Here is a 22,871-nt window from a genome sequence, read left to right on the forward strand (position 1 = left end):
ATGGTAGAAAACAGGGAGTTTTGATGTATGAAATAGTTTATAAACTGAATTATGATCATAATGACTGTCTAATTTTTCTCCAGAACTTTTGCAAGGCATGTTGTTCTGTCCTGCAAAAGTTGCTGATCTTCTTTAATAGTTGCTGAGAAAATCTACTGTGCATTTGGTTTCACTAAATAGTATTTTAAGCAAATGTAAATTCTAATTAAAACATCCAAACCCACTTTCAAATTTGACTCAAAGCACTCTTAGAACCACACCGTGCAGGCAGGTTTATTCATTAAGCCCACCTATTTTATGTGTTATCAAGTGTTAGATCTCTCTACACATTATTAAAATAAATGAAATTTTAAAAGGCAATTTTCCTAATATATATTGCTAAGAAATTGATAAAATCTATTTCCATATTACAACTATATGTTTAACAAAAATGAAGTCAAAAGTCAAATGTATTATTTGCAAATACTTAGATATCACTATGGACTTTTAAAAAAATCTATGTCTAATACTTATGTAGAAGGAGTTTCTGACCTGAGGCAAAAAATTATCAGCTTATAACTTATCAAATAATTGGGAAGTCATTGCTATGCAAACATACATTTTGGAGACATAAAAGTTAACTCCCAAAAACTGCTTTAAGTACCATGAGTTTTGCTTTGAATAGTGGAAAAATAAAGCTCAACCTCCTAGGAGAATTTGCCAGTTTTTCCCATAACTGTCCCACTCCTATACAGTAGGCACCATTTGAACACAAGAGAAAATCATCTGTATTAGGAAAGCAGCCCTTTTTCTCTTTACAATAGATGTCAAAGCTGCATTTTACCTAAATAATTTTGTAAAATTAAATTACTGCATTTTACCCAAATTATTTAGTATAGGTATGTATGTATATGTATGTATGTATGTGTGTGTGTATTTATTCTTAATTTGAAAATCTCTAATGCAGAAAATGAATTTAACTTAACACCTAGAAACATCTTCTGTATGGGCAACAACAGCTCTAGCCATTTCTGACTTTGTAAAACAAGCCTCATTGTTTATTGTCTGTGGCTGTTCAACAAAAGATAACATAGCAATCATAAAATCTGAAGCATGCTGATTATTAATATCCCACTGTTGTTACAAAGGCTAGTAATACATACTAGACAGAAATGGATTTTCATATTTGAGCTGAGCTATTATCATACTGGTTTCACTTTAGAATTACTCTGCCACACATTTACTGAGTAAGTGATTACTTTTGAATCAAAACAGGGAGAGACTGAACAATCACATGAACAGGAGAGCAGTGTTTTGACACTCCCAGGATATGCAATATTATGCTTTGCAACCCTACACTCTCTAATACCATTGAACATCATTCTATGTATGACTCAAGCATATCACTTCTCTGATTTCACATGGGAAAAATAAAAACTCTATTCTGTCCCTGACTCCTGGGAAGTCTTTGGGGAAAAAGTAGCTTCCAAAGAGAAAGCTAGATCCCACCAACCAATTTGCTCCCCTTGTACAAAGTTTTGCTGTACCATTGCCTGGAAATCCACTCCAGCATCCACCAGGGCTTTGGAGATTTGCGCTGACTGCTGAAAGTGAACGTTATCTGTAGGGAGAGAAGAGAAACATCAAGTAGCTAATAGCCCCTCTAGTTTCTGATACCAAAGGGTAGGAAAGGCACAGAAGAAAGGGACTGTTTAAAGTTCTAGGACTCAGCATCCCATTTAGCCCAAGACAAGTGAGTTGTGGAAAGCAACACTGTTTTATTGAAGTAAATGTAACAGTCTTGCCCCTCATGCTTTTGTTTTGTCAGTAGTGAAATTGCAAACCTGTCTGTGATACTAAAAAGTCTAATTAACTGAAACTCACCATCTGCTGTTCCATGAATAAGGAGGTACTCAACTTGTTTAAAATTTTCAGCTCTGCTCATGACTGTTGAATTCTGGAATTGGGAAAAAGAATGTCATTATTCAAAAAAGGATCTGCCATAAACTGATTTTTCACTTCAGTTTACAAAATAAAATGTTTTCAGCTGGGGCCCCCTTTGATACAAAATATAGCAAACCGATATTCAAGCAAATGCTGTCTCCATGCATGGCAGAATGCACAGCATGCCCTGTGCCTGGGAGACAGGACTGGAAAGGGAGATGCTACATCTTCCCTGCACATGCAGGAAGAGGGCACCTGCCACCCAGGCTGCATGCAAAACCCCTTGAGTCCCAGATCCCAGATTGGCTGTGTCCTATGCATTAGCACAGGGCAAAGCCTCATATTAGCAATGTATGTTCCATGGGCTTCTGCTGTAGTTCAGCCAAAAAGTGTATTACCATGGCAACCATGTGTCACATGGTGCCATACATGCTACATTTCAAAGAGCCTGTACATAGCATTTGCAACTAAACATACTCTGCAATATGTCATGTGAACTTTGGTCCACATTGCTAGGTTCTGAATGAAAAGTAAACATTACCTCTATGGGAACAGATGTTTAAAACCTAGACAAATGTAACATATGGGAGGGGAAAGGGGTGAAAAAGATCAAGTACGGCCTTGGAAAATCAGTGGGTTGTTGTCTGCTTCATTCTTTATATTGGAGGAAATGCTGCTATTAGTTCAAGTCATTTCTAAGCCAGCTAGGGAAATAGGACAAAAAACTGGAAGATCAGTTTTTTGAAGATGGCTTCGTGACTTGAGTCAGTTAGGGCTTCTAGAACGAGGAGGTTTCGAATGAAAAAGCAGAGAACCGGCCAACTGATTTTACTCTGGGTCTATTTGCAAAGTTGGGATGAAGATTAAAATGCCAGACAGAGGTAGGGAGGGGATGAGGCAGAGTCCACGTTGGTTGTCCTGTGACGGGATGGCTAAGGGAAGAGAGACAGCAGCACTTTCTATGGGTTTAAAACCAGTCAGCTAGTCTTGCAGCACTTTGGTGATACTTTATGAGAACCAAAGTTTATAATTTTGTAGCTAATACCAGCTTACAATTATTGATTGGAGTCCTGGTGGTCAAGGGGAATGAGATGGGGCTGAAGTCAATAGTGTTTGTATTCTAGTCTCAGCTTCAAATCAAAGAGCAGTGCAACTGCACTTTGAACCCTGATTTCTGGAATATCCAAGTAAGAATAACTCCTCTTACTCCCTCATGGAAATAGGAATCAAGAGGCACAGTAGAAGTATTTTTTTAGGTTAATATGCTGATGCCAATGTGAGAATCCTGTGACACAGTGTTTCTGGTAAAAGACATTCTGTCTACAACTTTCAGAGCAGAGTTACCCAAAATGTCTCAAGATCACCCTGTCCTGGTAAGCTCAGAACAAATGCCCTCCCACTTCTGTGCAGGCTAGTCCCCATTTGTCCTGAACATATTCCATTTCTGACCCAAATTGAGAATGTATTCACAAACTTTTAAAACCAAACACCTAGAACTCATTCTAAGGTACTCCTTAAATTTACCTTAAGAAACTTTTCATCTGATGAGATGTCCCATATAAATCTGTCCATGTATAAATCCATCTAACAACCTATCCATCATTTATTCATTTATCCACCCACTCTTTCATCTAGTCAATTGATATTTACTTTTATTCCACTAAACTATAAAATCTTCAAGAGAAGAAATTTGTTTATATTGCTAATTACTTTATTCTTTGTATCTAACAAGTGCTAAATACTTATCAATTAATTGAAATTAATATGAACTTGTCCACTTTATTTGTCCCTAGTTTTGCAGAGTTAGTGGGAACAGCCAATGTGAGATTTAAATATTCTCATTTTGAAATTTAGTGAGATATGTTTTTGTCCACTTTGAACCCATAGCCCAAGCCATTAGTAATAATAGGTATCATCCATTGAGCATTTACCCTGCCTGTCACAGTCCTAAACTTTACAAAGGAGTTAAAAAGCACTGTTATATCAAATCCTCACAACACCTGTGTGAAACAGGTTCATATCAACCCCGTTTTGTAGGTGGAGACACTGAAATTCAGAAGGTAAGTGATTTGCATCAGGGTACATCTATAGGAAGTATCAGAGCTGGACAAAGTCTGACAGCAAAACCCCCTTTACTTTCTGTGTTACACTTCATCTCTTCTAAAATTCCAAGCTGCTTATGATTTGTCTCCCAGCAAAGGAACAGTGTGAAATAAAATGTTAATTAACTGTCCTGGAACTTGAAGTACATAATAATAGTGGATACCCTGGCTCGTGAAGCATCATGCCTTCTTGCACTGAAATAATTGGAAGAGAGTCTGGTCTACACAGCTGAGATTTGGGAGGCAAATTTTCCGACTATGAAGGTGACATATAGCCCAATGTAGCAAAAAAAAAAAAAAAAAAAAAAAAAAAAAAAAGAGCAATTTTTTGCCCTTCCAGGAGGAAATGGTCAAAATAAACCTCCCTAAGGTACACTGTTGCACCTTTCAAAGCTGGAAACAGAGGGGCTGAGTCCTGAATCTTAACAGTGAACATTAGTATTTGGAGTTACTGAACCAGGTGCCCTTTTAGAGGCCTTTGTAGTGATCTTTTCGGCTAGTCACACTCTCAGTCCATGCAGACTTCTTCCCACCTTCTTTCTCCCCAAGTTAAATCTAGCTTGTTGCTCACAGAAGATAGTCAATTTCAATACTGTGACATGACCCAGATATACACTGTGTCACCTCACCTCACCTCCAACAGCCTCACGGGCTTGCCTTGCTTGGCAGCATGAACAGCAAAAGCTGCTCCTGCAACCTCCCTGTGCCATGAAACTGAGAAATGTCATTGAAACATAGAGTAATAGTTAGGAGACATATAAATACGCAGGACACTTAGCAAGGAATGTGATAACTACTGGAGTTTGGACCAAAACAGTTTCTGGCTGCCTTTTTTTTTTTTTTTTTTTTTTCTTAAATGGAGTGAATACAGGCTGAAAGAAGACAATTTTTATAAACAAGTAAAACCCTGAGCCTAAGATAAATGTTGTGATGTACACACTGTAGCTGTGATGAACTAGACATGGTGAGAAATGCAACATACTGAGAAAAAGACGAAAACTGTGATAAAAGTGTCATGATGCAAATTGTTTTACATTAACAATATTACACTACAAAGAAAGAAAGACAAATACTTTAATGCAGCAGGAGAAAAATAAAACAAAAGCTTTCCCTGCAACTGCAAGATAAGTGTGCCATTTCAAATGCACATTTCCCCTGCTCACTGGGAGAAGCCTCCAGAGGGACCTTTGAGAGGGAAATAGGCAGCCGGGAGGCACACACCCACTTCAAGGCTTTCAGGCTGCAGAGAATATTTTTTTCCCCCAGAAAAATGCAGCTATGTCACGTTGCCTCTGGAGCCACTGATCGATCATTCCCTAATGGACTGTGTGTCCTGGCTTTTCAGTTCAGATTCCACCATCCATCCATTGTACGGCACACTTTAAGCTCTGAAGGTAACACACAAAACCAGTGAAAGAATCGGATGTATTCATTTAAGTATGATTAATGATCATGAAAAATTAATGGTGCTATTTTAACCCACCCAAGTAGGATGATCCCTCTTTGCCTATCCATGGAAACAAAAATAAAAAAGGAAATGGATGACTAAGTTAGAAGCCGAATAGTCTATCACCAACTACTAAAAAGGAAGCTCAGAGTGATAAATGGGCAAGGATGCAATGGTGGTGCAGTTGGCTTTCTCCTGAGGCTAGAAACTTCCGGAGAGCCCCGCTGCCAGCAACAATCTGGCAAAGAGAAGTGGGAAGGATTGGTCCAGTGGCAGTGCCGATTCCACAGCATCTCTGTGAGGAGCTTTTCCTTCAATCCCCAAGAAGAACCATCTGTAGCTGCTTGTTGGATCATGCTGGTTCCTCAGTTACCTTCCAACAAATAAATCTTTGTATTTTTGAAATAAAAGAAAGAGCTGATGAAAGTAGGGAAGTACTGTGAGAAATAGAAGGTATAACAAGTTTTGAGCCGCTCCTGGTGCCATCTAGAGACGGTGTGGACACTTGGCTTCCCAAGGATAGAAATGGTGGCAGCTGCCATGCTTTGAAAGCTGCTTTGTGTCAGGCACCGGTGGCTTGGGTTATCATTTTTAAACTCTGTAAGGTGGGAGTGATAATTCCCATTATCCAGATGAGGAAACTGAGGGGCAGAGAGGTTAACTGGCCTACTCACGTTCACACTGCTGGGGGAAACAGAAGTTGGGTACAAATCTTTCTAACTCCAAAGTCCACGTCCCTGACCATCATATTCTATTGTCATTTGACATCACAACCAAAAACTCATTGCCATTCCTAGGTTATTACTGGGTTTAATGAACAACAGCCCTGCAATTCAGGAAGATATTACCTTGGGTTTACTGGTTTGCTCTATGAATTCTCCTACTTGCAATCAATGCCACGTAAATAATATTAAATGGTACCATTTGGGGAAGCATCATTAATGCCACAGCAGAGACCACAGAAAACATTTAAGAAAAAGTGAATTCAACCCACCATATCAGATGTTTTACTTGTTTACATCTATCAAACAACTGCACCCATGAGATGCCAAGGAAAGAACTCCCATCAACCCCAGACAGGGGGCTCTACCTCAGGCCTCACAAGCAACACTGGCTTCTTTAAAGATCACACAGCAGTCAACATTTTATCAGCACTCCACAAACAAGTTAAGGTTTGGCTTAAATCTGAAGGTCTCTCTCCCTTTGGCATATTCTGGGATAATAGAACAAATGTCAAATCAGTACAAGATGGCATATTTACAAAATTGCACCCTGTTTTGCATAACCTAACGATGCAGCAGTTCTTAAGGATTGAACATTTCAAATCTGCTAGCAGAAGACTGCCAAATCTATGACTGTTTCATACACTTGCCAAAAGCCTATCAAATTTTGAGCAAAATGCAAAATAAATCTCCTCTACAAGTTAAATCAGTCCCTTCTGTGTGTTCCAGGCTGCCCTCTTCTCTTGGCAACAAGGCTCAGGACTTGGGTCCCGTTTCTCTTGCCCTTGATCTTGTACTTGTCTGTGTACTCACAAACCCCTTCATTCCCTGGTTTTATGTCCTGCCTTACTGGTCACCATTTGGCCTGCTCTTCTCCCAGTCATTCTGTGCTGTCTTTGGAACTGCCTCTCAGCTCCCTGGAAAACCACTCTACCTGCTACTCACCTGTTTACTTCCTTGCTTCACCTCTTCTCTCTGCAGAACCTGTTGAGAGCCTCTCTCCACCCTCCTCCATCTTTCTCTACTGGATTCAGGTGGTGTCATCTCACTTTTCTTATCCTCTGTACCTATATGCTACTTAACATTTTTGTGCCTTAGTTTCTGTATCAGTAAAATGGAGATAATTAGAATACTTAGAGGATTTGTGGGAGAGTTGAAATCAATTATCCACATAAAGAGCATAGAATAGTGTCTGGCCATAGAAGCACTTAATAAACGAATTAAAAGAGTAAATGAAATGATCAGATGCCCTCTGTCAGAGAGGAGTGAGGTAAGGTGAAACCTTAACTTCTTGTCCACTCCCCCTCTCTCTGTACATGCTCCTAACATATAGAATTCTATATGGAAATCCTGGGGCTCCACAGTCACAATTTAGAAACCCCTAGTGTTTTTCGTACACATTGGCTACTTCATCATATTCAAGCTCATGTTTTATTATCTACTTTTATTTCTCTACCTCCAAACCTTGGTTTTTCTTTACTTATAAGAAAAATACTGCTGAACCCTGAAAGGCTTAGTGAAATGAGTGGATGTGTATATCTTTTGCAGGTTTGGCTAAAGACTATGATGACTGGTCATCTAAGAGACCCCTCACCAATGCCAATCAGGAGCTCACTCCTAGAGGTGGCTGCACTTGCTGTTGAGTAATGAGACTTGCTTCCCTAGATAGCTGAATCCTTTGCTCAGTTTTGTCACACTTTCTATCTGTTTTGGACTGAGACTGACTGCACAAACATGTCCACAGAGCTACAGTACTCATTAGCTCAGATTTGTCACCCTTCTGCTTTGACTGCTCATTTAGAGTCTCTGGGACCAGCTCCTTGGGGTTTTAGGGAGATGAAGGTCTTCTTTCTTCTTCAGCTCTTTGTACCCTTTAAAAGGGATCCTGAAGAGTCTTATGGAGTCTCTGCTGTGTCACTGCATTGGTTCTAAGCCTTAGTTCTGGGGTCCCCTATCTATATTGCAGCCTTGAAAGAATGGGAAAGAGTTCCCCTTGTGGTAGGACACAGCCCCAGGTGAATGCAGAGCAGGTGCAGCGCAGGGCAGCCTCCAGTAGGGTGCTGGCTCACGGCTACCCACAGTCTCCCTGCCTACTGCATTCAGTTGTAGGAAGGGTTCCTCAGAATTCCTTTTCCTCAACAGTATATAGGACCTTTATTTCACAAGATGTGTTCCTCTTGTTGATGTAGGTTTCTCTACATTCTTCCAGATCTAGCTCATTGATGACCTCATCATGAATCTTTTCCTCATTTGAGTTTTATTAAAGACTGCATTCTCCTTCAAAGGCTCTAATTCTGGCTAGTGTATTGATGGTTTTTAGTCCGGAACGTGGATAAAGATCAAAGCCTTGCTCATTGTACACTTTGGACATTTCTAATCATCAATATACTGAAGAGAGTCACTGCTTCAGACTAAAGAGGACTCCTTTTCAGAACATTTCCTTCTTACCTGAAGAAATGCACAGGGTGACAAAAGCCTCTAAGGAATTGTCCTCTTTGTCTTTTCAAGGAGAGAGAGAGAGAGAGAGAGAGAGAGAGAGAGAGAGAGAGAGAGAGGAGCAGCGAGAGAAGCAACCTGGGAAAGAAAAATAAAAGATGGGGTCCAGAGGGGCAGCTGGGGCCTTGGAGGAAAATAGAATCTCTAAATGTATTCTTGCCAGAGACAAAAGCACAGGCTCATTTAAAAAACAAAGGAGGGCAGCTTTATTCTAAAGCCTGCTGTGCACCAAAAATAGGAACTTAGATTCAGTTCCTCCACATAGATTCAGTTCTCCACATTCCGAGGAAGCAACTTACCGTGGTGGAGACAATTGCGCTAATGCATTTGCCTCACTTTCTCCTGCCCACCTTAACTATCACCCTCCCAGATAATTCCTCTGAGTAACACATTGGGAACCTTTAGCTCCCTGGTACTGGCAGTTTTAATGTGTCCATTGCCAGCAATGAATTTCGTGCCAAGAAAACCCGACTCCTGGCGTGGAAGGATTAAACAGTCCTCGAGTGCCATCTGTGCAGTGAAGTGAAAGAGTGACTTTGTGCACCCAGTGTGTGTGTGTTGCCATTGGCAGTAGGAAGTGACTTCTATTTACATGACTACCTCATGCAGTGAACACCTAAGGGGAGAGATGAAAATGGCCACCACCATGGGGGGTAGGTGGGGGAAGAGGGGGGTTGGTGTGGGAAAGAGGAGCCTATAGAAAAGACTGGAAAAAGATACAGATTGAAATGGCAGATGAAAACTAAGTACCCAATATAATTATATAGGGAGGCTGGTTAAGAGAAAATAAACACTGCAGGCTGATGTTCTCTGAGGAAGGAAGGCAGGCACCACACACCTCCTTAGATGTCAGGGTTTTAACTTGACCCTGGGCTTCAGGGTTCAATGTCTCCTTAGAATGTGGTTTTTAAAAATGAACTTTTTGACTTATCAATCTAGAGTCTGGGAGCAAGATCTAGGAAGTAACCTCTGATGTTTCAGAAGCTTTTAGTACTTTGGGATAATTGAGAAAGCCTTCTGGCAATCAAACTTAAGTATTCAGGTTGAGGCATTAACAAGAAAATTCAAGCTGTAAAATGAGAGAAGTGATGGGAAATGAAACCTGTGCCACAATGTTCCCCTTCAAAAAGTTTTTATGGCGAATCAAAAAAAGTTTGAAGCTTTGTACTTTATGCAGGGGAACCCAAAGAATACACTGTTGAGGAAAACCTGGAATAACCTTGCTATGGAGGGGGAGATCCTATACAAAATAAGGATTAAGTCAAGAGAGAATCAAGTGGGGATTAAAAGATAAGCAAGAAAATAACCTAGAGTTCAAAAGCAGATGCTCCTCCAGTGTTTCCTAACAGATGGAGATGGAGGGCGCATGACAGTCCAGGCATAAGGGACAGAGGGTAATGTCACAAAAGGGATGGAACAGTGAGCCTGCATATAAACTGGGCCACTGTAATAAGGGGTCTGACCACCGGACTGAACAGTGGGGACTGAACGCAGTTGTGTACACAGGAAAAGGCCACTGATGTGTGGGAAGACAAGCTAAGGGGAAACAAGCTGGATTTCTGTTATAAAAGGAGCTAGGTCATGTGACAGCTGCAATGCGGTTATGAAGAAGGGAAAGGGTGTGGAAGAGAAAGAGTGGGAAGGATTGAGTATCAAGTATCAGATGGGAGCACTGACAGAAATGGGGACAACCTGATTATGTGACTGCTTTGTAGGAAAAGATGATTCGTGTGCCTCACTTCTATCTTGACAGACAAATACAGATGAAAACACCCATAGGCACTAACACACACACACACACACACACACACACACACACACACACACAGACTTGCTTATTAAGTCGAAAGTAACAGGAAAAGCTAGATCTTCTATACTTTTCTTGCAAAACTAGAGACTTTGACTTAATATTATTGCATTTTGATCAGTTGGTCTCAGAATACATAGTAATAATGATGCCATCTTACAAAAATGGACAAATATTGCTCCAAGCAATGTTTCAATATCTTGAGAGCCATGCATTGAATCATGATGCAATATGAGCAGAAATTATCTTCTCATATTGTTGTCTTTCTTTTTAATTCACTATTTCAGGAAGCTTTTTGAACATTCTTTGGAGAATGGGAATATTAGAGATAATTTACCTTATCTGTAAGTTTTTTGGTTTTGTTTTTTATTTTTTTGATCAAGGAAAGTAACAAATAGAATCAGGAAAATTTTGGAAGTATCAAAGTGCTGGAAGGTTACCTGGTAGCTGGCACTTGTAGTGTCATCAAGGTGGCACTAAAGAGAACACTCTGGCTTTGCTGACCTTGTCTCTACTAGCAATGATAGCTAGTGATTCACTCCCACCAGACCCTATTTCAAGTGCTATGGTTCATCTTCAGGGCAACCTGCCCATGGCTCTGCCTTTAAGCAATAAGCCCATTGGACGCTATTCAGTAATTTATGGTCAGGGTTTTCCAGGGTACTGCCCAATTGCATGAACCCCTCACTTGCTTTACTCAAATCTTGCATTAAAAAAAAGGTGTATATAACTATGAGTAAGAAAATTATAGGCTTGTATATATGTCTTAATTATGATGATATCGTAAGAAATTTTAATATCTAGCTAAAGGTTTAAAGAGTCTTCCGGACTCTAAAGGAATATGTTGAATTTGACATGTTTTCTAAACTGAAATTTTTATAATTAAAGTAATTATCTGGTGTTGCTTTGTATTTCCAAATGAATGCATATTGTGACCTATATAGCATACGATAAAGACTGTAATTATGCAGAATATAGTAGAGGAAGCTAGTGGATTATTTCTAAACCACCTGTGTTATTTCTTTTTAACAAGAATTTTGTTGGAAATAAAAATATATATATTTTTTTCCCAGAATAGATACACTTAAACGGTTATTAAACCACTTATAAATAGGTTATAAAATGTGCAGAACTTGTCTTTCTTACCCTGTAATGGTCAAGGTTGTCTTCTGGAGTTGGGAGGCCCATGTAACGTTCTGTGTACACTGAGTCTGTGATGAAAGAAGAAGACAACTTAATTCCTACAATAACAACTTTTCTTCCCATTTCTTGGGTTACTTTATTTTCCTATGTCATAATTCATGTCCTGAGATATATGTGTTTATGTGTGTGTGTGTCTATAGTTACCTTCAGAAGTATCCCCTCCAGATTTGGCTTGTTATGTAGCCAGAGACACTGATTTCCCAGACGGTCCACCCAGACTCAGACCTCTTCAGACTCAGTCCTAACCCACTCACACTTAGCCCTCTGATGGAGGAAGAGGAGAAACAAACTAGATGATCTTTATTTCAATCAATAATTCACAGCAGAAAGGTCAAATATGAAGTATGACCTGCTCAAAGAGTCTCCTTCAATTTTTTGGTCCTGAGACAAATACATGCCTTATTATAATTGATTTCCTTTTGGATAACCCTAACAAGGATCAATTACTAGTTGCTTGCTTAAATCATATTTTATTTTTTTGACAGGTTGGGATTCACTATAATGAATAGAAAATGTTCAGTTATCAGTCCCACATTGGCTCAGCTGCTCTATCACAATGAAAGTTAAACATTTGTTTTTTCTCATTTTGTGGAGAGGTCTCAATTTTTGTGTGATAACACTTGAGCATTGTGAAACAGATTACATTAATATCTGTCTACTGGAATGACATAAGCTCTTTTATCTATAAACATGGTGAAAAACAGGTTTTGTAATTGGTTTGGTGATTTTGGATAATTAAACATATTTTCTGCCCAATTAAAAAAATGAAATCATACATTATATGTATTGCCCTAAGATATCAGTGAGAAAATTTTTTGTGGCCAAATTCCAATATGACTTTAGAAATCTAACATAACTTTTTGGAAAGCTGCCTCTGTAAGTGACCAGATTACAGTAAATAAATATAAGCATGATCTATTGCCATTGTGCTATATAGGTTAACGGCTTGAAGGTCACTGTAACTGCACAAGTATTTCAATATTGATTCTGTTTATTCTTTAAATGGATACATATCTAAATTCAACATGTTAATCTTTTTTGAATGACTGACATTGTTGATTAAAAACTACACTGATAAATATTAGTTTTTTCACACGTATTCTTCTTGCCATTTTCTGTTAAAATAAAACTATTTTGCTAAATGAGTAAAGTGTTTAGTTATTTTGATTAAAAATGAATATAGACTATATGTAATTTTTTGCATTTAGAGGACATTCATGTAAAATTATAATTTTTTTTTTTTTTGTTACGTGGGATTGAACCCAGGGGCACTTAACTACTGAGCAACACCCCCGACCCTTTTTTATATTTTATTTAGGGACAGGGTCTTACTTAGTTATTTAGTACCTCGCTTTTGCTGAGGCTGGCTTTGAACTCAGGATCCTCCTGCATCAGCCTCCTGAGAGGCTGGGATTACAGGCATGTGCCAATGTACCCAGCTGTAAAATTATATTTTAAAATTCATTTTAAAATATAAGATCTTCATAAAATATCTTTTTAAACTCTAATATTTAAATATTAATAATTTAGGTTGCGTGTTTGATAGGGGTTTATTGGTCTTTAAGAGCAAAACAGTTTTTCTCCCCAACAGTGGCAGACTTAAATTCTGCTTGTCTTAGAACATAATACCTCTCAATTATTTATGTTAAGCAGGTTTATATTTGTGGAAAGGTCTAAAATTTTAAAAATATCATTTAAAATTTATGTATAACTGCATAATGCAGTTGTTGCAAACTTTTAGAAATATGCCTTGAAACACCATTTACATATTCCTTTTATCCAATCTTTAAATAAGATTGTTCAAATGTTCACAAATATAAAAACTCTGTTGAGTTCCTATATTAGGCTGGTTCATATGCACTTAATGAAGTTGTTTGTTATCATTTTTTTTTGTTTGTTTGTTATCATTAATACATAATAAATTTTAGTCACAGATTGTTTCTATTATTTTATTGACCACCAGAGGTCTCCAAAAACAAGACATCTAACAACAATCTCAAGCAGAAAATATGAAAACAATTCCATTGTGTGCAGATCAAATAGTAACTATGCCCTTCAAGTCTTTTAACAAAGAGATAGCAATGCATTTGGTGTGTTGGCTTCCATTGATTGAGTGAGGCTTTGAAGAGGATTTTCCACAGGTCTGGTACTACCATGTATCAGAATGTAAAATAGTTAATGAGCATATTCATTATTAATGATTCTATTTTTATACTACATAAATAACTAAAGACAGGGACAAAGAAATGCAGGAAAATACTCCATCTCCCAACCTCTGAGTAAGACCTAGTCTTCCACTGCTCATTATTATCTTACAGGTTATGATGCCCTCTAGAACAATATTTTCTCAACGATGAAGATAATCGTCCAAAAAATCTTTCTCTTACTGAGATAGGGAGAAAAAAACCCTGGATATTCTTCTGTCCTACTCTTCTCTTTCTGTCTAAAGCCCAGATTTTATTTGACTTTTACCCAAAGGAAAAGATATACATACTTTCATTATTCTGCTAATACGGGAAACTCCAAAATAAAATAAGAATAAAGATAAGAAAGGTTTATCTGAGAAATGTAGCAATGAGGCTGTTTTGCAATTTGGAAAACAGAATTTGTGGATAAGAAACTAAATATGTAGATAATACATAATATCACTCAGACTTGCATAAGAGCAGAATAAATGAGATCATTTTATTATAGTTATGCATAAAGAACCTCTAGATGAATCAGGCTATTATTCGCTGCAGAAACATTGAAACGCAAATTATTTGCTGTAGAAAGTGAAACTCAAAAAGGAATGACTTTGTTACTAAAAATTTAAGGTTAACAATGACTATTTCTTTGTACCTGACAGTAATCACATACCATAGTACTCCCAGCGAGACACAGGTGCCACGGCTATTCCACACTTGAACACGCCACTCCCCGATCCCAGGACCATCGAGGTTACGTACCCTCCATATGACTAAAGAATGGAAACAGTTATTTTTATGGAGGTAAAGGAATAAGGACATATGGTAAGCGAGTCGCAGTTTCCACATTTCTCACATCTTTATATACTGTGCCTCTTTAGAGATGGGAAGCATGGTATAGGAGGCTTAAATTGGCCTTAATTGGGCAGTATCTAAAGTCTACACTTTCGGAGCCCTGGTGCCTTTTCTTGGTAAGTGTAAGGGGGAAAGCATGGGACATTTTGCTGATGCTTATAACTGGGTAGTGCCAATTAAAGAAAAATAAATAAATAAAAACAATGTACACAACTGACTTATGAGAAGATGTCTCCCTTCTTCCCTCTCTCTCTTTCCTCCTCTCTTCTTTTCCTCCTCCCTCTCTCCCTCACTTCTTCCTTTCTCACCTCCCTCCCTCAACACAATAAACAAAGGTGCAAGCCTGGCTCAGGAGAGACTCTAGAGGGTTTCTGTCAGGAGATACAAGACTTGATAGACACGCTTTTCATCTTCAAATATTTGCATACAAAAGACAAATGAACCTGCTCTGGGTTATATCCACTAAGGAATGCATACCGCTTCACCAGTCCAACAACTACTCACCCAGCCCCAAATTGCAATTCGCTGTCGGTCCACAAATCCCATATTTGAAAATTGTCTAAAAGACATGAAAGAAGTCCACACATCAATTTTGTACCATATATATAGAAAACAAAGATAACCGTGCAAACGTGAAACCAGCCATTTGTTATCTCTTTCACTCTATTTGAAACTAAAGATGGATCACTGCCAGCAATCAAAACCACCTGAGATAAATGCCTACCATGCTAACTTAAGACCCAGATGAACAAAGCTTGCTTTCATTGGAGTGGAGTCCATAAAAATTGTGTGTGTGTGTGTGTGTGTGTGTGTGTGTGTGTATGATTCACAGAAAACAAATCTTGGCAGTTTTTTTCACAGCTTTATATAAAAATTTGCAGCCCAGATGCACTTTTCTTTACATAATTGAATTTAAATTTCTCCAGATGTTTTTCAGTTTGAAAGCGTCTGCCCCTACAATGGGGAAAGACAAGGGCATGAAGAACATCTGGGTATAGCTTAGAAATGTATCTGGGCCCCCACCTGAGAACTTAAACACCATTGTCTAATAACTCCCTTCTTATGCAGGGTGTTGATTAGTTAGCTCAGCACCATTAAAAAGAAAGCAAATTTACATTGGTGAATTAAGATGTCTTTTTGCCACTAAAATGTGTTCAGCATTGAATCCAAGTAAAGGAATGAAAAATATGTTTTATGCCCCTAATCTTCAATCTTAGCCTTACATCAAAAGAATTTTTTAAATTAAAAAATCTAGCAAATGGAACATTTGGGGCTTTTGCCTTGATGTATATGTAACTTTGGAAGTCTTTTTGTTTTCAAATGGTGATACACATCCTAGGCTCTTAGTTACGCAACATTAGGGAACATAAAAATAGTTTTCAATTCATCTTCTGTATGTCAAACTCTCTAAACTTGAAGAACTTAGATATGTAGATGTGTGCACTGAATCATGAGTGTGCAGCTTGATAAACATTTATAAGTGAACATATCCTTGAAATCATGACCTGTGAATGGCCACAGCCTCCAGATCATCTCCCTCCTCCCAAAGGGACAAAATGAAATGTTTCTCTTTTTTTGGTGAACTTGTACATGGTTTTGGACTTTATATAAATTGGATTATGCAGGATGTACATTTGGGTCTGGCCTCTTTCATTCAACAGTGTATTTGTGAGATTCATTGATGTTACTCTAGTTTTTAATTGCTGAAATAGTGTTCCATTATATGCTGTAACTCATTTTTTCAAACTGGAGTTGCATACTATAGAAACTCAATTCTGTAATTCTGCAATATTAGGACTTTTGTAGGTTAGACTTGAGAAGCTCTGGAAATTTCCCTATCATATAAAAAGCCCTTATGGATTGATACAAGTTTATTTTTTAAATGTCAATGCTCACTCACCCATGGACAAATTTATTGTATTTTATTTTTTTAATTAATTGAATTGTTTACCATCTTCTCTTCTTTTCTTTGTCTCTTTTCTTAAAGGCATTTTTATCTATCCCTTTAATCATTCAAGGATCTTTCTGTATTTCCTGATTGGTGATTTCATAACGTTATCTCAAATTGCACCAGTTAACAGACTTCCCCAGCTATTCACACAGTTGGTTACGAAACTCAAAGGTTCTATTTCCCATTTACCAGTTGAAATGCAATTGAATAAAAGAGTCGGAATAAAACTGGATTCAAATCTTGATTTGCTTTGACAAGTTACCTAATCTAAGAGTCTGCATTTCTTCAACCTGAAATATGGGGTAAGAACTACTACCTTCTAGGCCAGCTGTACAGCTTCAGTGATAAGACCTGTGGGTGAAATCCCTGCCCACATCACCTGCAGATCATGGGGTACTCATCATTCATGGTTAAAAAAAATCTCTCTTAAACTGGATCACATCAATTCATAGCCCCATAAGCAAAAAGCACAAGAATGAGATGTGAATAATACTTAAGGAAGCCTTCATATTGTGACCCTAATGGCTATGTGCTACACTTATACCAAAACAGAAGAGTCACTGTCATTCAGATTCTGGGAGATACTCCAAGGACTTCATAGTTGTGACCCCCTACAATGTCAAAGCACACTGACTTCCTCTACTTATCCTTGACTGTAAGGGATGGGCTTGCTCAGGTACATTTATTCCTCAGTGTGTCCATGTGTTTGATGAATTTCAAATCTCCATTGTTAGAAGGAAGTAGCACATATGCTAGCTCCCTTATTAGTGTCACAAAGAGGTATTTAGGAAGTGTTTTTTATTTTTACCTTCATGTAAATCTATAGTGACATACCTCTTTTTTCCTAAACATATCTTCACTCAAAACCTACCACCAAGGATGAAAGATTACCAATTCATCCCAGAACATTTAAAATTTTTTACACTTTACAACTTTAAAATATAAATCGAGGAGGAAGAAGTCAGATGTCCTTTGAATTCATTTCCTAGTCACTCACCTGGCTGCTTCAATTTGATCTTCAACTTCAAATGTTCCCAGTCTTCTGTTGATGGCATGCATGATCTTATCTCCTTGGTAACCACTTCCTCTGCCGTCAAAGCTAGCTACTATGATGTTTTCTGTACTGGCAAGGTAAGTGGCCCAGTTGAGTCGGAAGACAGCATCTGCTTTTTGGCTACAGGGGCCTGCATAGCTGTGAAAAGTTCCAAAATCAAATGAAGAGTCCCAAAGTCAAAAGTGCCCAAATCAAATGAAAAGCTTGAATTTGTCTTCCCTGTGGAGAAGATGTGTGTATTCTTTCTCACTGTGAGCCTGAAATCATGCCAGCCACTGGTATATGGTACCTCTAAAACTTGACAATGTGACTAATGCCAGTGTGCTTCCTTCAAAGATGCTGTTAGTTTTATCTTTGAAGATTGTTATCAAACACAGACTTTGGAGGTCAACAGTTTTAAAGTATTACACAATCTTGGAAATCAAAGAAATAATTTATCTAATAGTCGGTGTAGGGATGTTTTGTTATGAAAACATAATGATGATGACAATAAATGCAGCTTTGAATGTATCTTTCCATCTCAACTTAGAAATACTTGCAGTATTTATTTATTTCCTAGGTTTAGACTTCCCTGAGGACTCTGCACATCATATGCTTTACAATTCCCTACATATCCAACAGTGTTGCTCACACCAGAATTTTGCAAATCACTGTGGAATGGACCAAGGTATGCCAAATGCTATTACCTAAAAGTCCAAGAGAAAGAAATACAATCTTGTATTGGAAAATAGGTTATGTTGTTTGGCATTCTTTCTATTAACAAGCTTAACTCCCTCATATTTGCAACCTTCATAGACTATAATCTATCCCATACATAGCTGTGTGGACAGTCTTTACCGAACCCTTTTGTTTCTGTTTGTTAATTAAGAGGCAGTCCCTACAGCACATTGTATCTCATTTACAGGTCATCGTTGCGTGGTCCTCAGGACTCCTGGACACAGACCTTCAATAGCTATTTCCCCAAACACCACCAGCCTACCTCTTCTACCCATCTGCTCACTGTTTCCCCCATGGGGACCTATGAGTCCTGATACATGGTTTTGCGAACATTTTCTTCCCTCTTCTTAAGGGTGGCAGTCCAAAGAACTTTAACTTAAATATTGGGCTATTTTAATGTTAAACTAAATGTACCATCCTTACTTTAAATAGGAGAAAGTGCTCATCCATTTCTTAGGCAAGTAAACACTTATAATAACAACATGTTTAGTTTTCTTGATACCAGGAATTGAACCCAGGGCCACTTAACCACCAAGCCATATCCCCAGTCCTTCTTTTAAATTTTTTGTTTTGAAACAGAGCCTCGCCAAGTTGGTTAGGGCCTTGCTGTGTTGCTGAGGCTGCCCTTGAACTTATGATCTTCCTGCTTCAGCCTTCCAAGCTGCTGGGATCACACGCATGCACCACTATACCCAGCATTATTTTTAGTAACGTGTGAAATGCCTTGGTACTGTCAATGATGCCAAATTTGGTAGACTGAGTCTGCCTTAATGTTGGGTATATATCAAGTTATCTACCCCCAAGATTAAACCAAATTATTTTTAAAAATTGAAAAAAAAAGACCTTAAAAAAGAGAAGGAGGAGAAAAGCTGAACAGATACTAGCACTAAATTTACCTTTCTGGTTTTTTCTTAACCTTTCATAATTACTTACAGGGGAGTCAAAGGAGAGAGAAATAGTACTATCATATTCTAAAGGATGCTTTTTCAGAATTGTAAATAGAACCTAATACAAATCAATATCACAAATGAACTTGACTTTATTAAATCAAAAGTAAGCTTAAGAAAGTCAAATAGCCCTTCAGAAGTTTAAAATACCCGTCTTTCTTTCTTTTCTTCTTCTTTTTTTTTTATGCGTGCTTTATGTTTAGCTTTATGCAACTGTGAGTCGAGTGGCACAAAGCTATGTCTGATATTAATATCTTTTTTTTCTAGTGACAATAGAAATTTTTTCCCTTAAGTTTCATTTTCTCTTCCATTATGATAGGCCAACAGAACTCACCACATCCGTTTGTTGTATGAATAAAATAAGTCACAGAAAGTGCCTGGCTCACAGCAGGCCCTCAGCACATTTGTTTCATTTTGTTTTTAATAAAGAAAAAGAAAATGATGCTATGATGGGAAGAGTGTGTCATTATGGGTGAGACCAGGGCACTTTTAAAATGTGCACCTAGCAATTAATGAAAATATTTTATAATATTGCCATGTTCAGAACACACATATGTGATTTCAGAACTTTCTCTAAGACCTGAAGACTTTAGAATGATAATGAACACTCAGCTACATCACTTCTCCTCTTCACAAAACTAAAAAAAAAAAAAAAAAAAAAATTAAAAAGGAACAGACAATGCTTGGCAGTGAAATTTCAGGAACTAGAAGAGAAAGTTCAAGACTTAATGAGTCAAAGGCAACCAATGGGAGTTGTTTGGATAAGATGGAGGGTAAGGAACTGAGATATCTGTTAATACCATCTCTTGCTTATTAAAATGTACAGAGTTTTAATGATGAAAATGGGGACTTGAGATTTCCTGTGGAACTCCCCTGGAATTTGGTGAAGCAAATCATAAGAAAAAAAACATATACTATTATTACAGAAGAGAAGTATCTATCTTGTCTACTAAGAAGACAGGAGAAAACACAGGTTGGGGTTTGTGAATGCAAAATGAAGGAGAAAATAGTAATCAGTGATTTGGGAAGAGAGAAGGGTTCCATTTGGCTCTACTTTTCAGTAATCTGTACTGAGCAAAAAAAAAAAAAAAAAAGAAAGAAAGACAGTTAACACTAATCACTCTCTCCTCTTGAATACTTACACTTCTATTAGCAGAGGATATTTCTTGGATTTATCAAAATGTGGAGGCAAGATCATCTGATACCAAAATTCTGAAAAAAACCAAAAAGATTAATTAGTAAGATAAGGACAATTATTAGTGCAAGATTTCTTTCCTTATCTCTGTCAGTGATGTCATGTCTAGAGTCTAACAATTTGCTAAATTAGAACAGAAAAACGAAAATAAGCTGCTTGGATTCAGCATGTTTTTAAGATATAAAAACACTGTCAGGTTAAAATACTAGTTAATATTAAAACAATAAAGTTGTTTCTAAAGTATCTATCGAATACATCAGTGGCTTGTAACATAAAAGTGCATCTTAGAATTTCTAATGTTTTGTTTTTATGATTCTGTTCTTTGGCATCTGATCTACTTATCTAGTTTGTTTATGGCTTATGTTCTAAGTTTTCCTCCAAAATGTTTTCCTCTTCTTGAATTTCCTTGAAGCTGTTTAGGATTTGTAGTTGGCCCTAACTCTATTTTAAAATTCTGATTTAATAACATTTTTATAATTCCTATTGCCATCCCAGACCGCAGAACTGTGTTCCCATTTTCAGCTCCGTGTTTCACAGAATGCAATCGGGCTTATGTGGAGCAAACTGTTGCGTACATTCTGTATGATCTCCCACGGGTCTGTTTGATTCCCTGTGCTTGATTTAATGTCAGTTTAATAAGATTTGTCCTTAAATAATGAATTGGTTTCCTTTGCGCTCAAATTAAAGATGAGTTATGCTAACAAATCTTAATGAATAAGAGTTTTTCCATATTTTAATGATTATTTCTAGCTTTGGTAGATTAAAATTGTGGGCCAAAAAAAAAAAAGAAAGAAAAATCCCTATCTCCAGAGCTCTCTCCTACATTTATTTTCCTTTTTGTTTCATTGTTTTGGTTTTGGTTGATTTTATTTTGGTTAAGGGCAAAAGAAAGATTTAGGAGATTAATCCTCAATACTTATTTTGCTGTTGAATATGTTTGTTTTCTAATTTAATATGTTTGTAAGAACAAAAATTTAAGTTTCTATTATAATTTCAATGAAATGTCAAACTATTGTCTGCCCTTGATATTTTCAATGGACATGCCGAAGGCACAGTTTGATTGGAGCTCTGTCTGAGTCAGCACTCACTCATTAGAAACTGCTTTGGTTCCACCTTTGTGCAGATGTATCGCCCTTTCTTTGTGTGGGTGTGGGGGGGTCTTTCTAACTTTAAGTTCCCCTTTCCTGTTCTCTTGCCTTGAACTCTCCCTTTAACCCTCCTTTCCCCGCAGAACCTCCTCTCCTGTCAGAGAGCTCTAGCCTGCAATCCCTACCAAGTTTTCCCGCTAATCACGTGGCTTACCTGATCCTAAACCCTTCAGGGATCCCTACTGTTTACCAACTGGAACAAAATGTCTTATCCAGTACTCAAGCCTTCTCACCAGGCTGTCAGTGTTAGCACTGAGAAACTCTAAGTTCTTGACAAACAAGAACACTGGCATCACCTAGGAACTTATTCTAAATGCTGGAATGGGGGCCCACCTGACTTTGGGACCAGAATGTGCCTGTTAACAAGTTCCCAGGGGACTCACAAGTCTACTCAATTTGAGAACCACTGCCCTAAGATATTCTTCAGAAGTACCCACACTCTCAAGGACAGATCCTTCCATTTAAAATGAAAAGAATTGAATATTTCCTATCATATTCAAAATTTATAAAAAGCATCTAAGCTAAATCAATCCAGATGGAGTCTTCCCTTCCCTGTAAGTTGTTAGCCCTTAATGGAGAAATGAAAACCAATCAACAAACAAGATTTCCTACTGGAAGAAACCTATTGTTCTTAGTGAATGTGACCGATGATTGGATGACCAAGCCCAGTCATATGATAACTATGAGAGGAGAGGAGGGATGGAAAAATTAAAGATTTCTCTCCTGAGACTGAATTTCAACTCTTTATAGACAGCTCTAATTCAAAACTATAATCATCTCAGAAATTTTCCGTCTCTTTAGTTTAAAGGGGAAACATATTAGGATATCATTAAGTTAAATGTACAGTTAATAGTTACTAGCAGACTAGAGTAAACTGAACTAATAATAGTGCATTTTCTCCAAAACATCTTTCCTCTTGACAAAATATATTTTATATAAAGTGCTACTCTACTTTAAGATGAAAGAATCCAAAAGTAGCAGGTCTTGTGTCAGAACATTTCTTGGAAAAATAATTTCTAAATTAAATTTATATGATATAAAACAAATATTTTCAGATTATTGTAGTAGTCATATTTTGCTGGGATTTCCATGAAATTATCATTCCAAGAAAAATTTAA

The 22,871-nt window shown here is 37.6% G+C and overlaps 1 protein-coding gene across 1 annotated transcript in view; it reads right to left on the bottom strand.

The window, feature by feature from the left end:
- The window catches only part of Dpp4 (dipeptidyl peptidase 4), an 81,175-nt gene that overhangs the window by 1,233 nt on the left and 57,071 nt on the right, over positions 1-22,871 (bottom strand). Inside the window, exons 19-25 of the mRNA XM_047546403.1 lie at positions 20,553-20,622; positions 17,690-17,884; positions 15,246-15,300; positions 14,560-14,659; positions 11,644-11,708; positions 1,864-1,936; positions 1,527-1,600 (exon numbers count right to left, since the gene is read on the bottom strand). Of these exons, the coding sequence (XP_047402359.1) occupies positions 1,527-1,600; positions 1,864-1,936; positions 11,644-11,708; positions 14,560-14,659; positions 15,246-15,300; positions 17,690-17,884; positions 20,553-20,622 (632 nt within the window). The remainder of the gene's footprint in view (positions 1-1,526; positions 1,601-1,863; positions 1,937-11,643; positions 11,709-14,559; positions 14,660-15,245; positions 15,301-17,689; positions 17,885-20,552; positions 20,623-22,871) is intronic.

Source organism: Sciurus carolinensis, chromosome 3 (assembly GCF_902686445.1).
Source record: "Sciurus carolinensis chromosome 3, mSciCar1.2, whole genome shotgun sequence".
NCBI classification, from domain to species: domain Eukaryota; kingdom Metazoa; phylum Chordata; class Mammalia; order Rodentia; family Sciuridae; genus Sciurus; species Sciurus carolinensis.